The following is a 19,273-nucleotide window of genomic DNA, read 5'->3' as shown; positions in this document are numbered from 1 at the left end:
ATGTACATAAAAGTGGAAGCGTGGTATCACACTATTGCGTTAAAACTGTGCCAGCTGGTAAAGCAATGGCCGTACGAGGGGATTCGAAAGAAACGAAACGTTCGGTTCTGTGTGGTTCTGCTGGGGCCTTGGATTGGCCTTGCAGTTGGAAGCTTCTTCGTTTTCTACGGTTTTAAAACATGATTCCTTCACACCACGCCTTCAGCGCTTCGGTGGCCTACCGCTTCTTCCGCTAGCGTAGTGTTAAGTTTTGATTCTTCTTTTGTTACTTTGTTGCGCGCGCTGGCGAAGATCTCCGCCGCCACATTGAGCACTGGTTCCGCGTGTTACGTATTTTAATGCAAAACAAACTCATTCTCTACCTCCTACTTCACCTTGTCGTGTGTCTCTCAGTTCATGTCCATCGATGTGGCTGTGTATATAATGCGCTTTGCATTCGTTCTACATCCTTCCTTTCTTTGTCCGCTTTGTCCTTTGGCCATTGCCCTTAGCTCAATGCACACACGCGGGAGGGTTTGGTTTTAATTCTACTATTCGAACTTTATCGAGGGGGCTGGCTATACGAAAGTATGTTTCTCTTCCATTATTGTGTTGGATTTTAATATCGAATTTTCTTTTGCCTAACATTTCTTAATCGTAACATGCACCCCTTTCAGCGGTTGGGTTTTTGTTAGTTATTGTCTACATTCTAGAGTAAGAGTTACTCGGGCGCGCGCGCGCGCTTCTAACACACTCTAACGGCTCTGGCCTAACTTCTCAACATACCTGCGCTCTCCGGAACAACACGCCTTAACACGCTTCAATATTTTGGTTTTTTCTGCCCCGCTTACGACGATCCTCTAACGTTCAGTTCCTCTAACACTAACAACGTGGTGGGCTGGAGCCTAAAAGAGCCGGAACGAAAGGGAAGCTGGCGTTTCTGATATGGCGCAACCGGCACCGATAAGCAGCGGCAGCAGCAGCAGTTCAATCAAATCTCTCGTCTCTCCCTCTCTGTCTCTCTCTCTGTCTCGGTTCGCGAGTTTCGGAAGAAGAATAAATCAGCCTTTACGACACGCCGCGAGATGGGACGAGAAGCCGCGGGGCGGGCCCCACTGACGGCCTATGGCAAGACTCTCTACCTAAATTAGTGATAAGTTTCTGTGCTTCTTCTCCTGGATATGTTCTCCCTTTCACGACGTCACGAAGACGATGATGATGATGATGGTGATGACTATGATGATGATGCGTTTGGCGTCCCGTTGCGTCTCATTTGGCGTGCTTTGCATGCGCGGTCAATCAAAAGAAAGCATACAACGTAGCGCCGGTCCCCTTAATTTCCGTGTCCGCGTTTCTCTCCCCCTCCCATGGTCCAAACCGGCCAGTAGGAGGAACTGATGACGAAGGAATGAAAAATATTGTTAAATACTTTTGCCATCCACACGCTCCGTGTGTGGACGGTCTCTCTCTCTCTCTCTCTCTCGCGCGCGCTCCCTCGGTCTGTTTTGATCCAGTTCCGGGATAAGTTTTTGCTTCAATTTTCCTTTTCTCGAGGACGGTGGTTCGTTGATTCGCTAAATCCAGATGAAGGTGGTCGGAGCGCTGGTGGAGGTGGTGTGGCCACACTCTTGTGGTGGGTGGGAAGAAGTTTCCGGGTGATCGTGCATTCCTCCTCCTTCTACAGGAACGAACAGATCGTGAATAATACTGTTACGACGAAGAACATGAGTGCTACGTCCCGCCGGAGGTTCCGGTCGCGGTAGAACGGCCGAGTGCTGAAGCTCTCGAGCCGGGTCTGGCGCAGCAACCAGAGTGGCAGTATCAGGTGCATCACGTCCGGTATCATGAAGCCAAGATCTCGTACGACCTGTCGGGGACACAGCGATGAGTGATTCCGCCTGCGAGCAGTGTGCGGCCAGCAGTGGCAGTGGGTCTTACCTGATGCGGATAGCCTTCGCCGCGAAACACGTTTGATATGAACTGATCGACACCGCTGGCCAGTATGTGTAGGAGCGCGATGCCGACGATGCTGAGCGTCTTGCGGGCAGTGACCTGGTTCTCGACATTGGCCAAATGCAACACGAAGCTGGTTGATATGAGCTCGGTGATCTGGAATGAAGAACGGAAAATCGTGTAAGGATACGCCGGGGCGGTAGCGACCGAGACTTACAGTGAAAAACAGCTGATGGTTCCACTGGTGGTAGTACTCGTCGTTGTAGTAGTTCAGATAGGCCCACCAGGCGTAGTAGTGGGAAAAGATCGACAGCAGAAACAGGACGATCATCGTGTAGCGCACCTTGCTCTGCAGCAGCAGCTGCATCAGGTGCTTGGTGCACTCGTACAGCGCGATCACACCGATCACGATCAGCAGCCACATTTTCATCGTGTTTTGCGTGGCATTGAAGTACATGTGCTTGTAGGACGCGATCCCCGACTCGTACGTTCCTGTCCGGACACCGGGTGTGAAAGAGAAAAAGAGAGAGAGGTTAGTAATGTGCCGTCACATCCCGGCATATCCCGCCACCGATACCTTTAAAGACCGTGTCCCAGCAGGAACAGGAGCAGAAGCGTTTGTCGACGAAGCGGGAATAGTTCTGCCAGAAGTACCACAGGACAGCGATGTGCGCCGGAGGAATGAGGGCCGGTCCGAGGCTTCCGCAGGCACCCGGTAGCCACCGGAACATATCCATTCTCATCGTGTCGTTTCTGGTTGACGTTCGCGAGTTTTACTCTGAAAAAGTGTCAGAAAAAAAGCGGAAGGTTTTAATGAAAGTAGTGAGCATGACCAGGAAAAGTCTCCATTTCAAAGGAAGGGCAATTGCTTGAAAAATCCTGCAAATGCATCAAAGTGACACTCGAAGAGCCTATTGAGCACTTGTCATGCACAGAATCGTGCCCCATCGTAGTAAGCTGCTCATTAGCACACGTGTGACTTCGGGTCGGGTGGGAACAAAAGTGTATCGTAGCGACCAGGAAGCAGTTTCCCGAAGGATGGGGCCGAAGTTACTCCTTGTCCTTGTTCCGGAGCCTAGAGGTTACGTGAGCACTCGAGTGGAATCCCTCAAACAACGTAGCACAACATATGTTTCGACCACTGCGAAGGGCGCTTGCTTTGATTGCTCGGACCGGCACAAGTCGCCGTGTTTCGCCTCAGGATACGAACGGGGGAACGAACGGCTTTTGTTCTCCATTCTGCAAGAGAGAGCCCCTAGCCGCGTCATCACTGCAACCGTTGGACGCCACAGGAGTTCATACGGGGACCGCTGGTGGTAGTATATAAATAGGAAAATTATGATTTAACTTGCCCGCCTCAGTGGACTACGCGAACGCGGGGTTCGCATGTCCAAAAATACTAACTTTCCCTGCTTCGAATGCATTTCGCGTGCAGTGCCCCCTTGCATCCGTGTGGTATGTGCATCGCCGTTCGTCGCGGCAAACGAGAAAATGCATCACAAATTCAAAACGCGCCACGATGGAATTTGAATCGGACCCACCCTTTGTTAAGCTGCTGGGTGTGTAAGGGCCGCTAGGAAATGCTTGCCACTTAAGTGCCAATAAAATTGCATTCAACAGTAGCGTAGCAAGTGTGGGCAACGAAGCCCGATGGTCGACCTTTTCACGGCACGCACCACATATTCGAAGCGTTCTCATTCAGCTTTCTTCACGCCGGGCTCGACCGGTGCAACTGCATCGTAACACCACCATCATCCGGTCAGCAGGTTCCCCGTGGGCCCGCGCGGTTCAACATCAATCGCAACGTCGTCGGTGTTGCCGTGCCGTTTGCGTACGACACTTAATTACGACAAAGTGTTTTTAAGTGGATTTATTTTCGGCATTCCGCCACGCAAGTTCCGTCACGCAGCACGCCAAGCCAATGTACGTCACAAACGCACGTACGCACCCCACGCGCAGCATCGAAAGGGAGAGGCCTCCGACGGAAGGGGCTGAACATGAATGGGATAGGTCATGGCATTTTGGCAGGCCGGCTTGCGGTGGCTAATTATAGCCCATCCCATCCGTTCGAGCGCGCGGCACCGATCCATTCTGTTTAAATTTCTTTTTTCTTAATTTCATTTCACAGCTTCCGCACGGTGCCGAAAGACGGTCCAAGTCGGACGTCACGGTACCAGCACGGGCTCGCTCGGTTTCGCCGATGTTTCCGAAGCTCCGCGAGCTAGGCTTCAAGGGATGTCGATGTCTTAAAGTAGGTCCGTTCAGTCGTTCGACTATCGATTAAACAACAACAAGTTGTGGCTTCCCGGGGAGGGAATGAGCGGGACCAGTTTCTAGTTCTTGTAGCGTTTTGAACGATTCGATTTGCCTAGTTTGCATTGTTTTGCGCCGGGGCGGCCCCTGCAACAGAAATAGAAACGGGAGGTTAAAGGTGGGCGTTTGTTGAGTAGGGCCAGGAGAGGCTTTGATCAATTAAACAAGTGGCTCCATTAACGGGGTTAGGTCTTTTAACGGCCTTTGCTTTAACGGAGGCCTTCACACCACACACGACCACACAGAAGATCCGCGCGAGTCGGGATCGTTGCACCATTTACGACTGCGAACCATTCAACTCGGTCCTCGGTCTTAGGGGTTCGGTATGACTAATCCCCAAGCTTGGCCAGCCACCCAAGCTAGGTAATCTCGTTTCAGATGAGATGTTTACGATCATCTTTGCGGTGCCCGGTCGGGTGTTGCCACCGGCATTTGCCATCACCGGTGGGCCTGATGAATTATGACGGACGCTGGCACGGACGAAACGGTCTTACGCCCGAAAATACCACTGGAAATGGGCGGCGAGCCAGCGCAATAAACGCACGCCAACGCACGGCACACACGTTTTTCCACACCCGACCGCGTGGCCGGCGAACTTTTCCTTGGATTTCTCTTTGGAGTTTATTTTTATCAAAGCGCACGGAACGGGCCGATTTATCTTGCGGCGGTGGGTTTGTAAGATTGCTTAATTTTTGCCCAACGACGGGCGGTCAGGTCGGTGAAAGTGTGAAACGGCAGAAAAAATCGTTTACTTTCCACTGTTTGTAAATAATTCGGTCGTGCGCTCGGCGGAGGATCCGGACAAAACGACGGACCGCCGGTTTATTTATCGATCGTTCCGGAATGGCCACAGACTGCCGCTGCCGCCAGCTTTCGCCATTCCGTGCACAAAAGCCATCTGATCACCGACGAAACGAAAATATTAATGTTCAAAAGTCAATTCATAAAAAGGACATAAAAATGACCCATCGGAAAGGAACCCAATATCGACCGGCTGAGGGTGATTTACCACAAAACAAACAGAACGCCCCAGCGGCCCGTGGGGCCGTATGTAAGTAAGCAGGTGCACCCGCAAACCCCCAGCCGGACGGACTGGAGTGCGATTTCATGCGGCGGTATCGAATTAAATTTTAAATATTCATGACGAGCCCGGTGCCCATTGGCCACCGGAATGCTCTGCGGATGGCCTGCCGGATGTTTGTTGCCCGTTGCCCCGTAAACAGGTAACACAAACACACCTATCATCTGTTTTGGGGAGGCCGCCGGATTCGCCAGTAATCGATTGGATGGGTTTTTGAAATCTAATTTGCCATTCCCTGGAGGCTTCCTCGGGCGCATCCCGGATCTTGGCCGGGTATTTTTATCACCTTTCCATACGCCGCGGCTTTGGGTGTTTGAAATGTGCCAGAAGCAGGGCATTTGAATAACTCATGAATGGTTAGTGTTTTTAAGTAGGCCCTTCGGAAACATTCGCAAACGTGTTAGATAACGCTCCGTAACAGTTCGATTTGATGGGGCCCGAAACGGTGGTGCCAATCCGCCGGCCGTACTTTCAGTGACTGTCGGAGAACGTAGCATGCTAACCTGAAGCGGGCGGCCCCCTGGCGTCGGCCAACAGCCGACTAGCTGTGCTGTGGGTGTGCCAACCGACCTTGCGACTTTCGTTGGCCACAAACCAACGGCTAACCAGCAGCAGCTCATTGGAAATGCAAACAGGTCACCCCGGGAACAGGCTGCCGCGGCAAATAGGGTGCCAGAAAGTGTCTCCCTTGGGCGGTCCCAAATACGTGTGTGGACCCGGTGGCGGCACCTTACTTCGAATTAGTTCCAAAACGTTGGCACGGATACGATGTCCTTACGGGGGGGGCGGGCTTGGAGCGCCTAACGCTTAAACAAGATAGGGAAGCTTAGGTAAGTATCTCATCGGGGGGCTTCGAGATTTATACAAGCTGCTGATACTCACCTACCGATCCTGGTTCACGGTTGTTCCTCGGTGTCGAATCCCTTCCCGCGACAGCTTCTGGCGGTGGCGGCCCGACGGCTGAGTGAATTGTGGCGAAACAGGTGCGCCAACTTGACCTCTCGAGATGAAAACACACGACAAACACGTTGGAAGACGACGATGGCGACAGGTGGCCCCTTTAGCTCCCAGCGGTCATCATCTGGGGACCATTGTGGTTACCGGTGGCCGTAGGTGGACGGCTGCCTCAGCAGCAGCTTATAATGTTTCCGTTCCGTCGCAGAGCTTCACTGGGCACGGTGCACTGCGATCACCATTATTCCATATGGTTTTGGCTCCAAAGGCTCCGGCACAAATACGGGCACACACTATACGCACAGCTGCACGGCTTGGGCTACGGAGTGGTTCCGGTGATTGCTCTGAGCAGTCACCATCGGCACGGCTGTGGCCAATTGGTCGATGGGCAAGATTCGCGTGGCATCTATCAGGGGCTTCATTGCAGGGGCCATCCTTTACTCACACACGCGTTACTATCGCACAGTTCGCCCTTTCTCTCTCTCACACACACACATACGCTACACTACGCTCAATCTCTCCCTCTCTCGCTCTCTGTCACGGTGATGGACGCTCACTTCTCACTTCTCGGCAGCCCATCGCTGTCGTTGCGGTTGGGATGCCTACTCGGATAGGAAATTTTGCACAGATAATAAACACACCCCCTTTTGGGGTAAAATTTTCACCGCAACAAACCGCACGGATGAAGAAGAAATGCGGGAGCCCTTTCGGTTTATCCAAATTTCCCAAACACGCCACTACAGAGGCCGCAGTGAACGGATGCGTCGGCCAGGCGCCATCGATGTGATAACGCTACCAGATTGCACTGCGTGGACACTGGCGGACTGGTTTTTCCTTCGCGTAATCCACCCCACTGGAGGCATCTTTCGTAACCACGGAATCAAGTTAATGGCACTTCCTTACTCACGTAACATCCTGTTCGGGCAGAGGGCCGAGCACCAGACCAAAGCCCACCGGTCATTCGTGGAGCCTTGCCTCAACTATAATTAGATAGATAAAAGATGGCCCTCCAGGTGTTCCGTCCCGTCTTTCGCGTACGGGCCCGCTTCGATTGCGGTGTCAAATTAGCACATTTTCACGCTTCCACCGGTAGGTGGTTTACAATACGCACACTTGGAACTGGATTTCGGGCCCCCCATGGTTTAGGTGCTAATTTTGGCAAACAAAAAGCAGATGGCTCGGTTCGGTGCGCGTCCACCGTTCAGCAGGGTTCTGGTTGGCGGCGACAGAAGGACTAAATAGCGATGCACACTAACGGCAACTCATCTGGCGGTGCTCATTTTCTCCGTGGGAACTCATGCATGCTCATGAGAGAGAGAGAGAGCGAATCGCTGGTAGATCCAACCCGTGTTTGTTTACGTTCAAGAAGCACGCGCGTCTCGCAGCCCGCAGCTTTTCGGGCGACGATGCTCACGTGAGCTGTCAAAACAAATGCTCACGCTCTTATCACACACCAGCGAGTGCTAGTGATTATTGATCGCGGTGGCGTTAATGACGCCGTCATTCGGCAGTGTCCTAGCAGAGTGACGACCTGTGTCACTACGTCACGCCTTGGCCACTCTCCCGGTGTGTTGCCGTTTCTCTGTTTCTTTATGCTAATTTGCCCCCGCGATAGGTCGCTTTACCACGTTTATTGTTCCTCTCTCTCTCTCTCTCTCTCTACGCTCAACCTTATGCTTTCCGTAGCCACGGAATAGGGATACATTGTTGCTCGGTGGAGTTCCCGCGCTTGGGCGTGAAGGGTGCGGATAACTTCCCATTTTCTCACCGGCGTGGCCCAGTGGCCGCCGGTGGAATGTTAAATGAGCTTTCGGCAGTGTGTTTGTTTTCGTCGAACTAGGATTTCGGGCCGGGCGGCCGGTTCCGGCGGAAAATGATGTTTCGTGCTTGAATCAATTGATGGAGACGCCTGTTCTTTCATGATGGAGACGCCTGGTCACGCCACGCCAAGGGTCATGTTGATCGCCGGACGGGATTATTTCTTTCACTTGTTGATCCCCCCGACCGTTGGCGGGCCGGCGGTTGAGAAGCAAAATTAATCAGCTGAATCGGGGGCACCAATTTTGAGCATGCGATAAATATTTTTCCAAGACCTTTTTTTCGGTGGAAATACATTTTGCTTCTCCAAAATTATACTCTGTCGGCAGTCTGGTTGCGCTACACTGAAACTGACGGTACATTTATTGTAACAACGTGTTTGGGGCCATAAACCTTAACGTTCATTCTATAACATCGGATTTGCTGTCTGTATGGATCGATAAGTGGAAGAGAAACCGTAAAACATGTAGTAAGGGAATCGAAAATGCTACCATTTCGATTGCAGCAGGTGGGAGCCTCTCGTTTTTGCTAACGTCTTTTGGTTTGTTATAGCTTTTTGATTTCAAAATAAAACATCTTATCAGCTCACAACACCTACAGCTACTACATTACAACGACTCCTTCAGCGCTGTCCAATCCCCGCCGCGCGTTTTGTACTTTGTTGGAGCGTTTCGCCTTCTTCTCACTTTAAGGGCCTCGTTCCCGCTTCACTCCACGCTCCGCGCTCTTAAGCTCAGGTCGCACTTTCGTAAGGTAATTGGTGTCAATATTAAACAACCAAACGACATGAAACAGTAGTACGGAATTTTAACGTTTCAAACTCCACTTTACGCATGGAAGATTTACGCCTCACTCGCGGAGGTTTTGCGCTCCTTCAGAATGGTTCAGCCAATTGGTTCAAAATCAAGGCACGTTTTTGACTCGTTCTGACACGCTCTTCCTGTGGAACGTAAAAAAAAATAAACAACCTTCATGAGTAGTACACACAAAAATCGGAGCCAAACGGTTGCTACTGTTCGAGATAAAACCAAAACACGCCATTCGCTTGTCAGCACGTGTTTGGGTTCGGCGAATAAAAAACGCTCTTTGCATGCAACTTCGTACAGTTTCACGCAATCTTGCACCGTACGCTCGTCGAATGGCGAGCACGAATGCGAATTCGAGCTCGCATTCGTGCTCGCCTTTGAATTCGAGCAGACAAAGCTCACGTTATCGATTCACCCGGTGCCGTAATTTCGATTTACGGTCAGTTTTAAGATTCCTTGCAGCGTTTCGATATTATACAAAAGCTTTTGGCCACAAACGGCCTCTTTTTAATGCTCGACAACTTGCTGCGAGTTATACACACCATTCTAAGCAGTCCGACAATGCGATAGCAAAGAAAAACTGAACAGATGTCTCGCCTATCATCTGTTCCTCGGCGGCGAAAACAATCCTCTCTATCACGATGCTCGGTGCTCTTGGATTTTTTGAACTCCGCACGCACCGGACGAAAGAAAAACTTAATTGCCACGCACGCGCTTTGTTTGTTTGTTTTCGTAAACGAGCCAGAGTTTACGCCAGAGCAAACACGTTCGTTGGTAAATATTATTCCAACTCGACTCCTACGGCGCAGACAGTTTGTGGGCGAATGGTTCGAAGGTGAAATCCATCATCATGCGTTTTGAGTTGATGCACTGCTCCTTCATTTTTAACCTTCGCTCCTCCGGTTTAAAGCATTTCAAAAATTATATTCTTGTCATCGTCGCTGCGGTGGGAGGCCCACTTTTTGACGTGCATCCTTCTGCGGGATGCCTCGCTCTCTCTGCCGCTCAGCCTTTAATTCTCGTCGTGCAATCGTCGTCGACCGTTGAACCATACACATTGCAGCGCCCGGTAAGATGTTTGGCGCAGAAGGAAACCACACTATTAGGATGCAGTTAAAACACAGCTATCGGGCTCCTTGAAACCACACCGTAATGAGCTCACAGTATACCGTCACGTCCCAAACCTCTTTCAACGACCTAAGCGTCCACCACCACCGGTGTCGTTTCCACCATTGGCTAATTGTCTACCATCTTCTGGCGCGTCTCGTCTCGGTTCGCTGTCGGTTGTATCGGCCGCCCCACGAGATGCGCTACAAGAAGGCACTGTTTTCGTAGTTGTCGGTCACCCGAAGGAGCTGTACGGCTCCTCCGTCCCGTTGGGCGTGCTGCTATAATTCCAGCGAAACTTCCAGCGCAGACTCGTCCACGATGGGGGCTTGTCTGTTCAGTGGCACCGACGCGTTGGCACACGATACAGGCTCCACCAGTGTCCCTTTGGCCGTCATCCGGACACTGTTGGTGCTGTAGTGTGCTCGACCCTTACTTACCACCGACTGCCGGTTCGTGGTGCCGCTACGGTACGAAGCACGGTGCCCCACACCACCACCGGTGCGCTGGTCTTCGCCGGCCTCGGAGTCACCGGCGCCCCGTGATGCACCGCGCGTGTAGTGCGACTGGGTATGATACAGGGAGCCTCCCTGCTCGCCCGCGGTCCGCTGGCAGCACATCCGCTCCAGCATCTGCCGGTAGCGGGGATGGTTCATGGCGTAAAAGTACGGATCTATGGAAGCCGCAATCTTGGCAAATACTGCCGGAAGCATGGAGTTGAGTGGCGTCAGGTACCGCTCGTACCCGAACACGCCCATCATCGCGACGACGGCGTAAGGGGTCCAGGCGATGAACCAGAGGCCCACGATGCCTACCACCACGCCGGCCAGCTTCACCTCCGTCTTGTTCTTCGACTTGTTCGACTGGATGGCGTTGGCGTTGATGACCGCAATTAGGATTTTGGCGTAACAGTAGCTAATGATGACCAGCGGCAGTAGCCAGGCGAACACGAAGTACACGAACATGAAGACGCGCGCCTGGCGCGTCCGGTCCAGGTAGTCGAAGCTACAGGCGGTCATGAACCCTTCGGCCGTGTACCGACTCAGGCCAATCTCGAGGGCCGGCAACCCCGCAAACAGCAGCCCGTAGGCCCACGTAAACGCAATCGTAACGTAGCACTTTAGCTTGGTCGTCGAGCGGTTCGGGTTGAGCGGAAACACGACCACGTTGTAGCGATCGATGGAGATAACCGTCAGCGTGCCGATGGCCACCGTGCCGCCGGTGGCGCCCATCAGTGCGTATACCGTGCAACCTGCGGCGCCGGAAGATAGAAGATTTATGAGACGATGCGACGGTCGCATTTGCAGCATTGGAACCACACTTACCGATCGATCCGAATGCTGGGCCATGGTGTATGCTGTTGTAGATGAACAGAGGGGCCTCTAGCATGATGAGAAAATCGGCCACGGCCAGGTTCACGACCAGGTAGTTGGCCGGAGTGCGCAGGGAACGATATCTGCAACGAAAAGTGGGGACAGCAAAAATGAGTGGGGGAAATATTAGTATAGCCAGAAATAGGCCCTTTCGGTTCCATCTCCGATGCGTTCATTGTGGAAATTGTTTTCATTCGTTTGTTTTTTTTACAGAAAACGCTCAAAATGATGCAAATGATAAAAAGTAAAGGATTGTGCCCGTACTGATAAGAAAGCCTCTGCGTCGTGTTACGATGCCGTCACCGGTTAAAGAACAGCTTATCGGTGCTGACAGCGATGTGTAGATATTTCATAATTTAAATGGAGCTTCCATTGCTGTGGGCCTGGCAATGGTTTTAGAAAAATGTCTCATGAAATTCCCTTTTGAAAAAGGAAATAAATACAGGGTGGAGGCGTCTCTGGGTAAGAAGATTGTCCAAAACATGGACATTGAAATTTAAAGGCATTGAGCTTGCTGACACGAACCCCCTTTTTGGGTATTGGCTATCCCAAAAACGAACAAAACATTCCGGTCCAAACATTCCACCGTTACCGTTGGTTGCACGAACCTCACAATGACCCAGAATACGACGGAATGTGTAATGATCTCCTAGCTGGCTCGTTTTTTTTTTGGCTTTGTTTGCTCCGACCGTACCTAATTGAGGGGGCCAATTTTCTGCGCTGTAATCCGAGCAAGAAATCGTCGTGCAACTATGGACTATAGAAACTCTTACTCATCTCGAGTGCGTACATCGAATTTGATATCGTATCTGTCGGGAACATTGGGACAGAATCAGGTCAAGCCGCTAATTACCTCCTACGAGGCTCCCGGAGATCCCGCACTCGGTGGAGAAGCAAATGGCAACGGACAATGGTTGTAATGCTTAATGACCGTAACAAAGGACACACTCTTTGCGTAGGTTTTGGTGCAATCTCTCTGCCGTGGCCAATTACATTGTTTCGTACCTAACTACAATTCCGGATCGCCACGCGACTATCGATTTCTTTCAAACTCTGCAACACGATCGCAATGAATGAGGAGCAAAGCAAGTAGTATTGTTACATTTTTGGAGCTTGGCTTTTATTCTTTTGGTCATATCATGACAAATGGGTGTCGTGTGGTTCAGGTGGTAACCAAGAATACCACCGCACGGGGATGGGGACACCCTTCCCGGTTGGATCAACGGGAGAGCCGCATAGCGCTCGATCCCGGATCAATTTCTGTGCTCGACTGAAACGGGACTACTCCTGGCCATGGTGTGCGCTGAGGTAGGGAGGTCCGAGGGTGATGTCAGCACGAAAAGAACGCATGGTGTATGGTCTGCTCTCGGTTCCTTCGCAGCTCCGCTGGACTTCCAACACGCTGCTGCTCCGACGCTCCGTGTTTGCTGCGGTCCGTTAGCAAGACGACGAGCGCGATTCGGATGGGGTTGGGATCTACGGTGAAGTGAAGGTAGAGGACTCACGCACGTTCCGGGGGCCAACGCACTCGCTCTAGGACATCTCCACTTGCTCTCTTCACCGGGCGCCTTCAATTCTACCCTTCACGCGGCGCTGCGACTTGCGTGACACAAGGAGTGACGCGATGCCGGGGACTATCAGGATGGCCGGGTCTCGGGATGGCAGGATGGTCGCGGCGTCTCAGGAGCAGCAACACTCTCCACAAGCACCGGTAACGCGCTGGGCCATTCGACGTGAGGGGAATCACGTTGGAGCCTCCGGTGGCTGGAAGCCGGCATCGGAAGCTGAAGGAGTGGTGTGTAGGGCGCGCTGTACCGTGGTGCTCTAGTGTTGCGTTGCCTGCATCGTGTGGCCACTGCGCATTGGCACATGCGGCACACACTCACCTTTCGTTTCAACCCAGCCTCGATGGGCCGAGTTTAGTGTGATGAATCCTGTCGGATTCGTATAGGCAAGAGGACCGTTTATTAGGGCGTGTGGTCCTTTGCCTTTGGGCACGCCGTTGTGGTTTGCATTCAGCGCGGCCTGGTACAGCTGGCTGATGCGTTTCGAGGGGTTTCGTTGCCACGCGCACCGCACACCGTGGTGGTGGTGGTGCGGGCGCGATCGCGAACGAGCTAAAACTCTGACACGGTAACGGAGACGCGTGAAGGAGTTGCTGGCTGGCTGACTGGCTGGGGCGGCCGGACGGACTAGCGGATGATGACGATGAGAGGGACGCCGATTGAGAAGCGCAAACCGTGGAGAACTGACTGCATCAAGCGTTCGTATTGCGTCATCGGTTTACGGGCGCTCGGAGCGCATAACGAGGATCGGACGAGGTCCGGGCACACGCATACAGTCGCCGTCGCTATCGGGTAAGTCACTCGTCGGTGTTGCGGTTTGTATCGTTGAAATGGCGTCGCCGCAAATCACTCTTTCTCTAGCACTTGAATAATCTCCTTATCAGCCTTTCAATCGAGCTGCAGTTTCACTTCACTTCACGCCACTCAAGGCCACCCAGGGTGCTTGTGGAGGACCACTGGGTGGGCGAGGTGGGCGAGTGCGTCGATCCGTTGGTCAGCAGCCACCGCCACTTCCTGCTCTCCTCTGCTTCGCAGGGAGGCGGTTTGTTGGGGGATGGCCGGGAAGATAACGGAGTTCCACCGGAGTGACGTCACTGCCGTACGGGGGATGGTGGCGGCACACTTCACAAGATGGCGGCCTCCACCCGTCCTGCCCCGTTCGTCCTTGAGACGGGGCCTTGGAGGGGCCGCGGTCCACGTTCGGTAGGCAGATTTTGGCAACGCACTGAAGCTCTACCGGGAACCGGGACCGGGTTTTATACAATGCTACCCGCTCTGCGGAACTGCGCGATACGCGCACAATCCGCGCTCGCCAACTCGCACACTTAAATCGAGCGACGGGTCTGTGTTGGTATGCTACTAACCGGTTGTGCTTTCGCTGTGTGGTGGTTGCTAGTTCCTGAACTAACACGAACGAACGCGAACCTGGCACGAGGGAGATGAATCAGCTGTTCGCCTTTAGTTGCAAATGATCACCACCTTAACGCCCTTTTAAAATAGTTTTACTTCACTGACTAACTTGTTGACGGCTTACGCCCGGTGATGGCTGGCCGATGGTGGCCGAACCGCCTCGGGATGACGGTATGGGATGATCCCGAACTCGATCGCAATCGCGGCTACGTTTTCGATCGGAATTGCAAGTCCCCTAGCGCACAACGTGCGCCAAACGTTGATGATAATCGTTGGATAGGCCATTGCGTGCCGTGTAGGGGTCAATTTGATTGTGTACACACGTGACTTCCGCGGAAGATGATGCTTTCTTAGCGGCGATCGAATGACAACTGCCGGCGAAAGCATGATCTGCCATCAGCTGGGGAAATGGGTTAACGGAGGTGGGAGGAGCGTTGGCATTCAACTTCGCCGAACTACGCCGATTGGCCATCAGTCAGTGGGGGTGGGTCAACGTCAAATTAATTATTTGGCGAATAATGGGCATGATAACGGATATCAGCTCATCGTCGGTCGATCAATGAACGATGGTTTTTTGTTTTTCATGTATTATAGAGATTTTTAGCTTAAGCTAATTCTTCTCTTAATGAACGATGGTACATTTACATTTTACACTTTACGGTGCACGTGTTTACGTGTCACGTTTGTGGACATTATATCACACTGCTCGTGCGGTAATTGAGCTGATACGGCCTTAGCGCGACGGGGCAGTCGTTTCACGTCAGATTCTTTTCAGAAGAACTTCAGACATTTGCGGAACGTTCGGCACGCACCTCTTATTGCTGTCAAAGTGAGCCTTGATGGGTTGACAGAAATGTCACGTCAGGCCATGAATAAGAAATGAATAAGAAAGAATCTCTTGCCGGGGGGGAGCATGTTTGAGTGCAGGTTGCATTTTTGAAATTCCCAATAAACAACGAAAAAAGGGGAAGTACCCATGTGTCAACGGGTTTCGTCGCTTGTGTTTGTGTTGTGACCGCATGTGAAAAATTATCCCCCCATCGGATCGGTCGCACTTGTGTTGGTATTGGAAAAGGGTATCGCGTGCGGTGCCGGGTATAAAGATAAATCCACTAACGCGATGGGGGCCGGCTTTCTTACTCAGTCACACACTGAACCGCCGATAGGACGCACCACACTCGGGGGGGAAGAAAAAATCTAAACCCTCTGCCGAAAATGGCCGCATCACAGCTTGTTGGCTCGATTCCGGAGTTTGTGTCCGAGCTGGACGACTGGAACGTGTACTACGAGCGGTTGGAGCAGTTCTTCGAGGTCAACGAAATTGTGTCGGAAAAGCGGACCGCGTTCTTGATTAGCTGTATCGGTAGCCAGGCGTACAAGAGCCTGCGCGACCTGTGCCACCCGGCGCTCCCGAAGGACCGGCCGTTCGACGATCTGTGCGAACTGCTCCGGAAGCAGTTTAGCCCACAGGTGGCCATCTTCCGCGAGCGGACACACTTCTACAACGCGACGCAATCGATCGGCGAGAACGTAACGCAGTGGTACGGCCGGCTGAAGAAGCTGTCGGTCGATTGCAAGTTCGGCAACAACCTGGAAGCGGTCCTGCTGGATAAGTTCATCACCGGGCTGCGGCCGGGCCAGGTGCTCGATAGGCTGTGCGAGGAGAACGAAAGCTTGCACCTGGAGCAGGCGTTGGACATTGCCGTCAACAAGGAGTGTGCCGTCAAGGAGAGTGCCTATCTGGTTCCTGCGGCTGCCGCTGCAGCACCGCTAGTGGCCTGTGGCCGGTGTGTTTGTGGCGGAGGAGGACCGGCGGCGGCGGCGGCTCCCAGTGAGGACGGATCGTACTGTGGCGCCCAGCAGCCAACACGGGGTCAAGGTCGCACCCGAAACCGAAAGCGCAACACGGGGGGCCAAGGGCGGCGAAACAACGATGCCGAAGCTGGTTGCGATTAAGCGACGCCGCTGCGACCAATCAGTGGGGACAGGAAAAAAGCATTTAGCGTTGGGGGAGGGCTGTGTCGACGTAGCTCTACGAGTTACAAATAGTGTGTAAGGCAAATTTAATATTTTATTCAATAAAAACCAACGTTCACGATGTGTGTGGTGATGCACACACCAAATAACCTTCCTTGTTTTGACAGTTAACGATTTGAAATTCGATTCCATCGGAGTTAAGTTTGAAAGATTCAAAGAGCCCATTGGGAGAAGTGTGTTATGGCTCTTCTTGGCTAGTAATTACAATTCTTGGTCTTCTACAGAGACAGTGTTTTTCTCTGTTGCTCACTGTAAAAATGTGGTTTTTACCGACGTTACCAACTACTTAATCAATGGGGGTCCATCTAAGGTTTGGTTTTTCATTTGGTTATTAAAAAAACGGTTGAATATTTTTCGATGTTTCAACATTTATTCGAAATGTTTATTCAAGATATTTATGTATTAAACACAACATTCGCTTGCAGAAAATTGTGAAATATGGAAAACTTATATCCTAAGTGTGGTAGGTCTTCAACTCAAAGGGTACGATATTTGAAACTTCTCATTTCCTCCACGGGTGTTATGTGACTCCAAAACAAGTGACTGGTACGAATTTTGGTCTGGCAACATCATCGACCGCCGTATGAACGAATGAAGAAGGAATCGGACCGTATAAGGACGACCCGTTATGAGGCTCACCGAAGTAACTTTTGGGGGACATTTTCGGTTTTATTATTTTTCTTCTGTTTGCAGAATCGAATACCGATGAGCGAGTGAACAGCGAGTTCCATTCGCATAAAGAATTTTGCAATGTCAAGCGAAGGTCAACTCGCGGATAATACGACGCAGTTCCGGTCAACCGGTCGGTAGATAAAAATTAATCCAGACTTTCGGCCAGGATTTGCAAACTCCTTTTGGCAATAACGCCAGGGGCGAACGAGGCGAAACATGTGGCAAACACATGCACTTTGCTCAAATTCGCAGATTCCGACAAAAGAGAGGATACAGACAAAAACCAGTTTCTGAATGTTCGACTTTAGGCCCTGTTTAAGGAGATAGAGAACGAGTGTCCCTGGAAATGGGAAATACTTTCTGGCGCAGAGACTACGATTAACGTTTCTGGTTTCAATAAATATTGTGGGTATTTTCCCGACAATAAGCTTTCCGATTCCTACTGAAAATGCAGACTTTTCACGTTATTTCATGTTCATGAACGAATTTTCACTCTGACTCACGCCGTGTCGGTATTTCACAACACTGCACAAAGCCCGGCCGGCCGGCTTACCCGTTGGTTTGGTGTGCGTTTCAAGTGCACACCGGTCACACCATCCCACAGTGGCCATTGCTACGCCACCGCCGTGTAGGAAAGGATGATGTCATCGCGAATCGCGAAACACATACGCCGACCACCGGTGGGACCTTGAAACGCTGTACGTACATTGTTTTTCCCCTTTCGACGGGGCGAAAGTTAGTAAGGGCGACGGGATGGACACCACCAATACCACGAGGCGAGATCTGAGACCGTCTTATAAGCCGTAGCTATCACGGGTGGCGCCATCGCGCGTTCAGTTCATTTCACGTTCGAACACGTTTGAGAGTGATCGCGTTTTCGCTCTAGCCACAGCCAAAAAATGGTCGGTCAAGCGATGGTCGGTTCGATTCCGGAGTTTGACGGGTTCGCCGACGACTGGGCCGTGTACCAGGAGCGGCTCGAACAGTTCTTTGAGGTGAACGACATCCCGGAAACGAAGCGAACGGCTCTGCTGATCTCGGTGGTCGGTACCGATTCGTACAAAACGCTTCGGGACCTGTGCCATCCGGTGCTGCCGAAGAACCGGACGTTCGAGGAGCTGTGTGAGCTGCTGCGCAAGCAGTACAGCCCGCAGGTGGCGGTGTTCCGCGAGCGGACCACGTTCTACAACTCGCGCCAGGAACCGGGCGAGAACGTGACGCAGTGGTACGGGCGGCTGAAGAAGCTTTCGGTCGACTGTCGGTTCGGCGAGAACCTGGAAGCGATTCTGTTGGACAAGTTTGTGACGGGGCTGCGCAGCGGCATGATCATGGATCGCCTGTGCGAGGAGAACGAGGCTCTAACGCTCGAGATCGCCCTCGAGCTGGCCGTGAATAAGGAGTGCGCCCTGAAGAGTGAAGTGGCCGGTGCTGGGGGTCTCTAAAGGACTGCACGTACCGGGCGTAGTTTCAGTACTTAATTTTATGCATTTAAGCCCCCTGAATTAGTGATAAGACACAACCTAGCATAAGCTTCCGTTGGGGACCGTGAGCCCCCATCATGACTATGGACTTTTATGAATGCATGCATTGATGTGTGTGTTAAGTGAGTAGGCGTATTTTGCCGTAGGCAGAAGATGACCATTTAGTGGACGAATATTATGCAAAAATAAACCAGAAGGACGATCGGTGCCGCCGAAGATCTCCTTTACGATTGCGACCTGAAACCGTGGTTCTGCATTTATTATTCAATACAAAATAAGTGTGGGGCGGGGTATTGTGAAAGAAAATATGGTCTTCAACGTGATGTTATAATTTATGACTGTTCTGACGAAAAATCAATATCAATGACCAGCGCCACCGAAGGGTGTGAAGTATGGACTCTGTTTCCCTTAGCAACGGTGCACACTAAATGGGACTTGCTCAGTTTCATGCTAGGCTGGCGCGGGTAATCGAGTGGACTGTACCCATGTTTATTACAGGAAATTATTCTGTCATGGACATCAACGATGGTATGCCCGTGTCGTTGGAAGGTCGACACAAACAAATGTCTTTTTACATATTCAACCCCAAACAACAAAACGACCATTTTTATTCAAACACAAATTTGGGTAATTGCTGGACGACTTACAAAGTTTAGGAAGTGACTCGACCCGCTTGCTGCGCTAGAAGTGGAAGGTTTTTTGCATTGGAATTGGGAACCATTCT

The 19,273-nt window shown here is 51.7% G+C and overlaps 4 protein-coding genes across 4 annotated transcripts in view; 2 read left to right on the top strand and 2 right to left on the bottom strand.

Annotated features, from left to right (window-relative positions):
- Positions 1-1,657: 1,657 nt before the first annotated feature.
- LOC131216849 (uncharacterized) lies at positions 1,658-2,675 on the bottom strand. Its single transcript, XM_058211440.1, has 4 exons — positions 2,510-2,675; positions 2,150-2,424; positions 1,918-2,088; positions 1,658-1,846 (listed from the first exon to the last, which is right to left on the bottom strand). Exons 1-4 carry the CDS (start codon positions 2,673-2,675, stop codon positions 1,658-1,660), a joined length of 801 nt encoding a protein of 266 aa, XP_058067423.1.
- Positions 2,676-8,484: 5,809 nt separating this feature from the next.
- The window catches only part of LOC131205444 (opsin, blue-sensitive), a 15,802-nt gene continuing 5,013 nt past the window's right edge, over positions 8,485-19,273 (bottom strand). The window contains exons 3-4 of the mRNA XM_058197539.1: positions 11,337-11,467; positions 8,485-11,263 (exon numbers count right to left, since the gene is read on the bottom strand). Coding sequence (XP_058053522.1) covers positions 10,293-11,263; positions 11,337-11,467 — 1,102 coding nt within the window. The 3' untranslated portion in view covers positions 8,485-10,292. The remainder of the gene's footprint in view (positions 11,264-11,336; positions 11,468-19,273) is intronic.
- LOC131205445 (uncharacterized) lies at positions 15,501-16,477 on the top strand. Its single transcript, XM_058197540.1, has one exon. It carries the CDS (start codon positions 15,575-15,577, stop codon positions 16,313-16,315), a length of 741 nt encoding a protein of 246 aa, XP_058053523.1. The 5' UTR covers positions 15,501-15,574; the 3' UTR covers positions 16,316-16,477.
- LOC131205446 (uncharacterized) lies at positions 17,911-18,804 on the top strand. The gene has a single exon (XM_058197541.1). The coding sequence runs from the start codon at positions 17,968-17,970 to the stop codon at positions 18,508-18,510; it is 543 nt and encodes a 180-aa protein (XP_058053524.1). The 5' UTR covers positions 17,911-17,967; the 3' UTR covers positions 18,511-18,804.

This window comes from Anopheles bellator, chromosome 1 (genome assembly GCF_943735745.2).
Source record: "Anopheles bellator chromosome 1, idAnoBellAS_SP24_06.2, whole genome shotgun sequence".
Classification (NCBI taxonomy): Eukaryota; Metazoa; Arthropoda; class Insecta; order Diptera; family Culicidae; genus Anopheles; species Anopheles bellator.
This window is presented reverse-complemented; position numbering and strand designations above follow the sequence as displayed.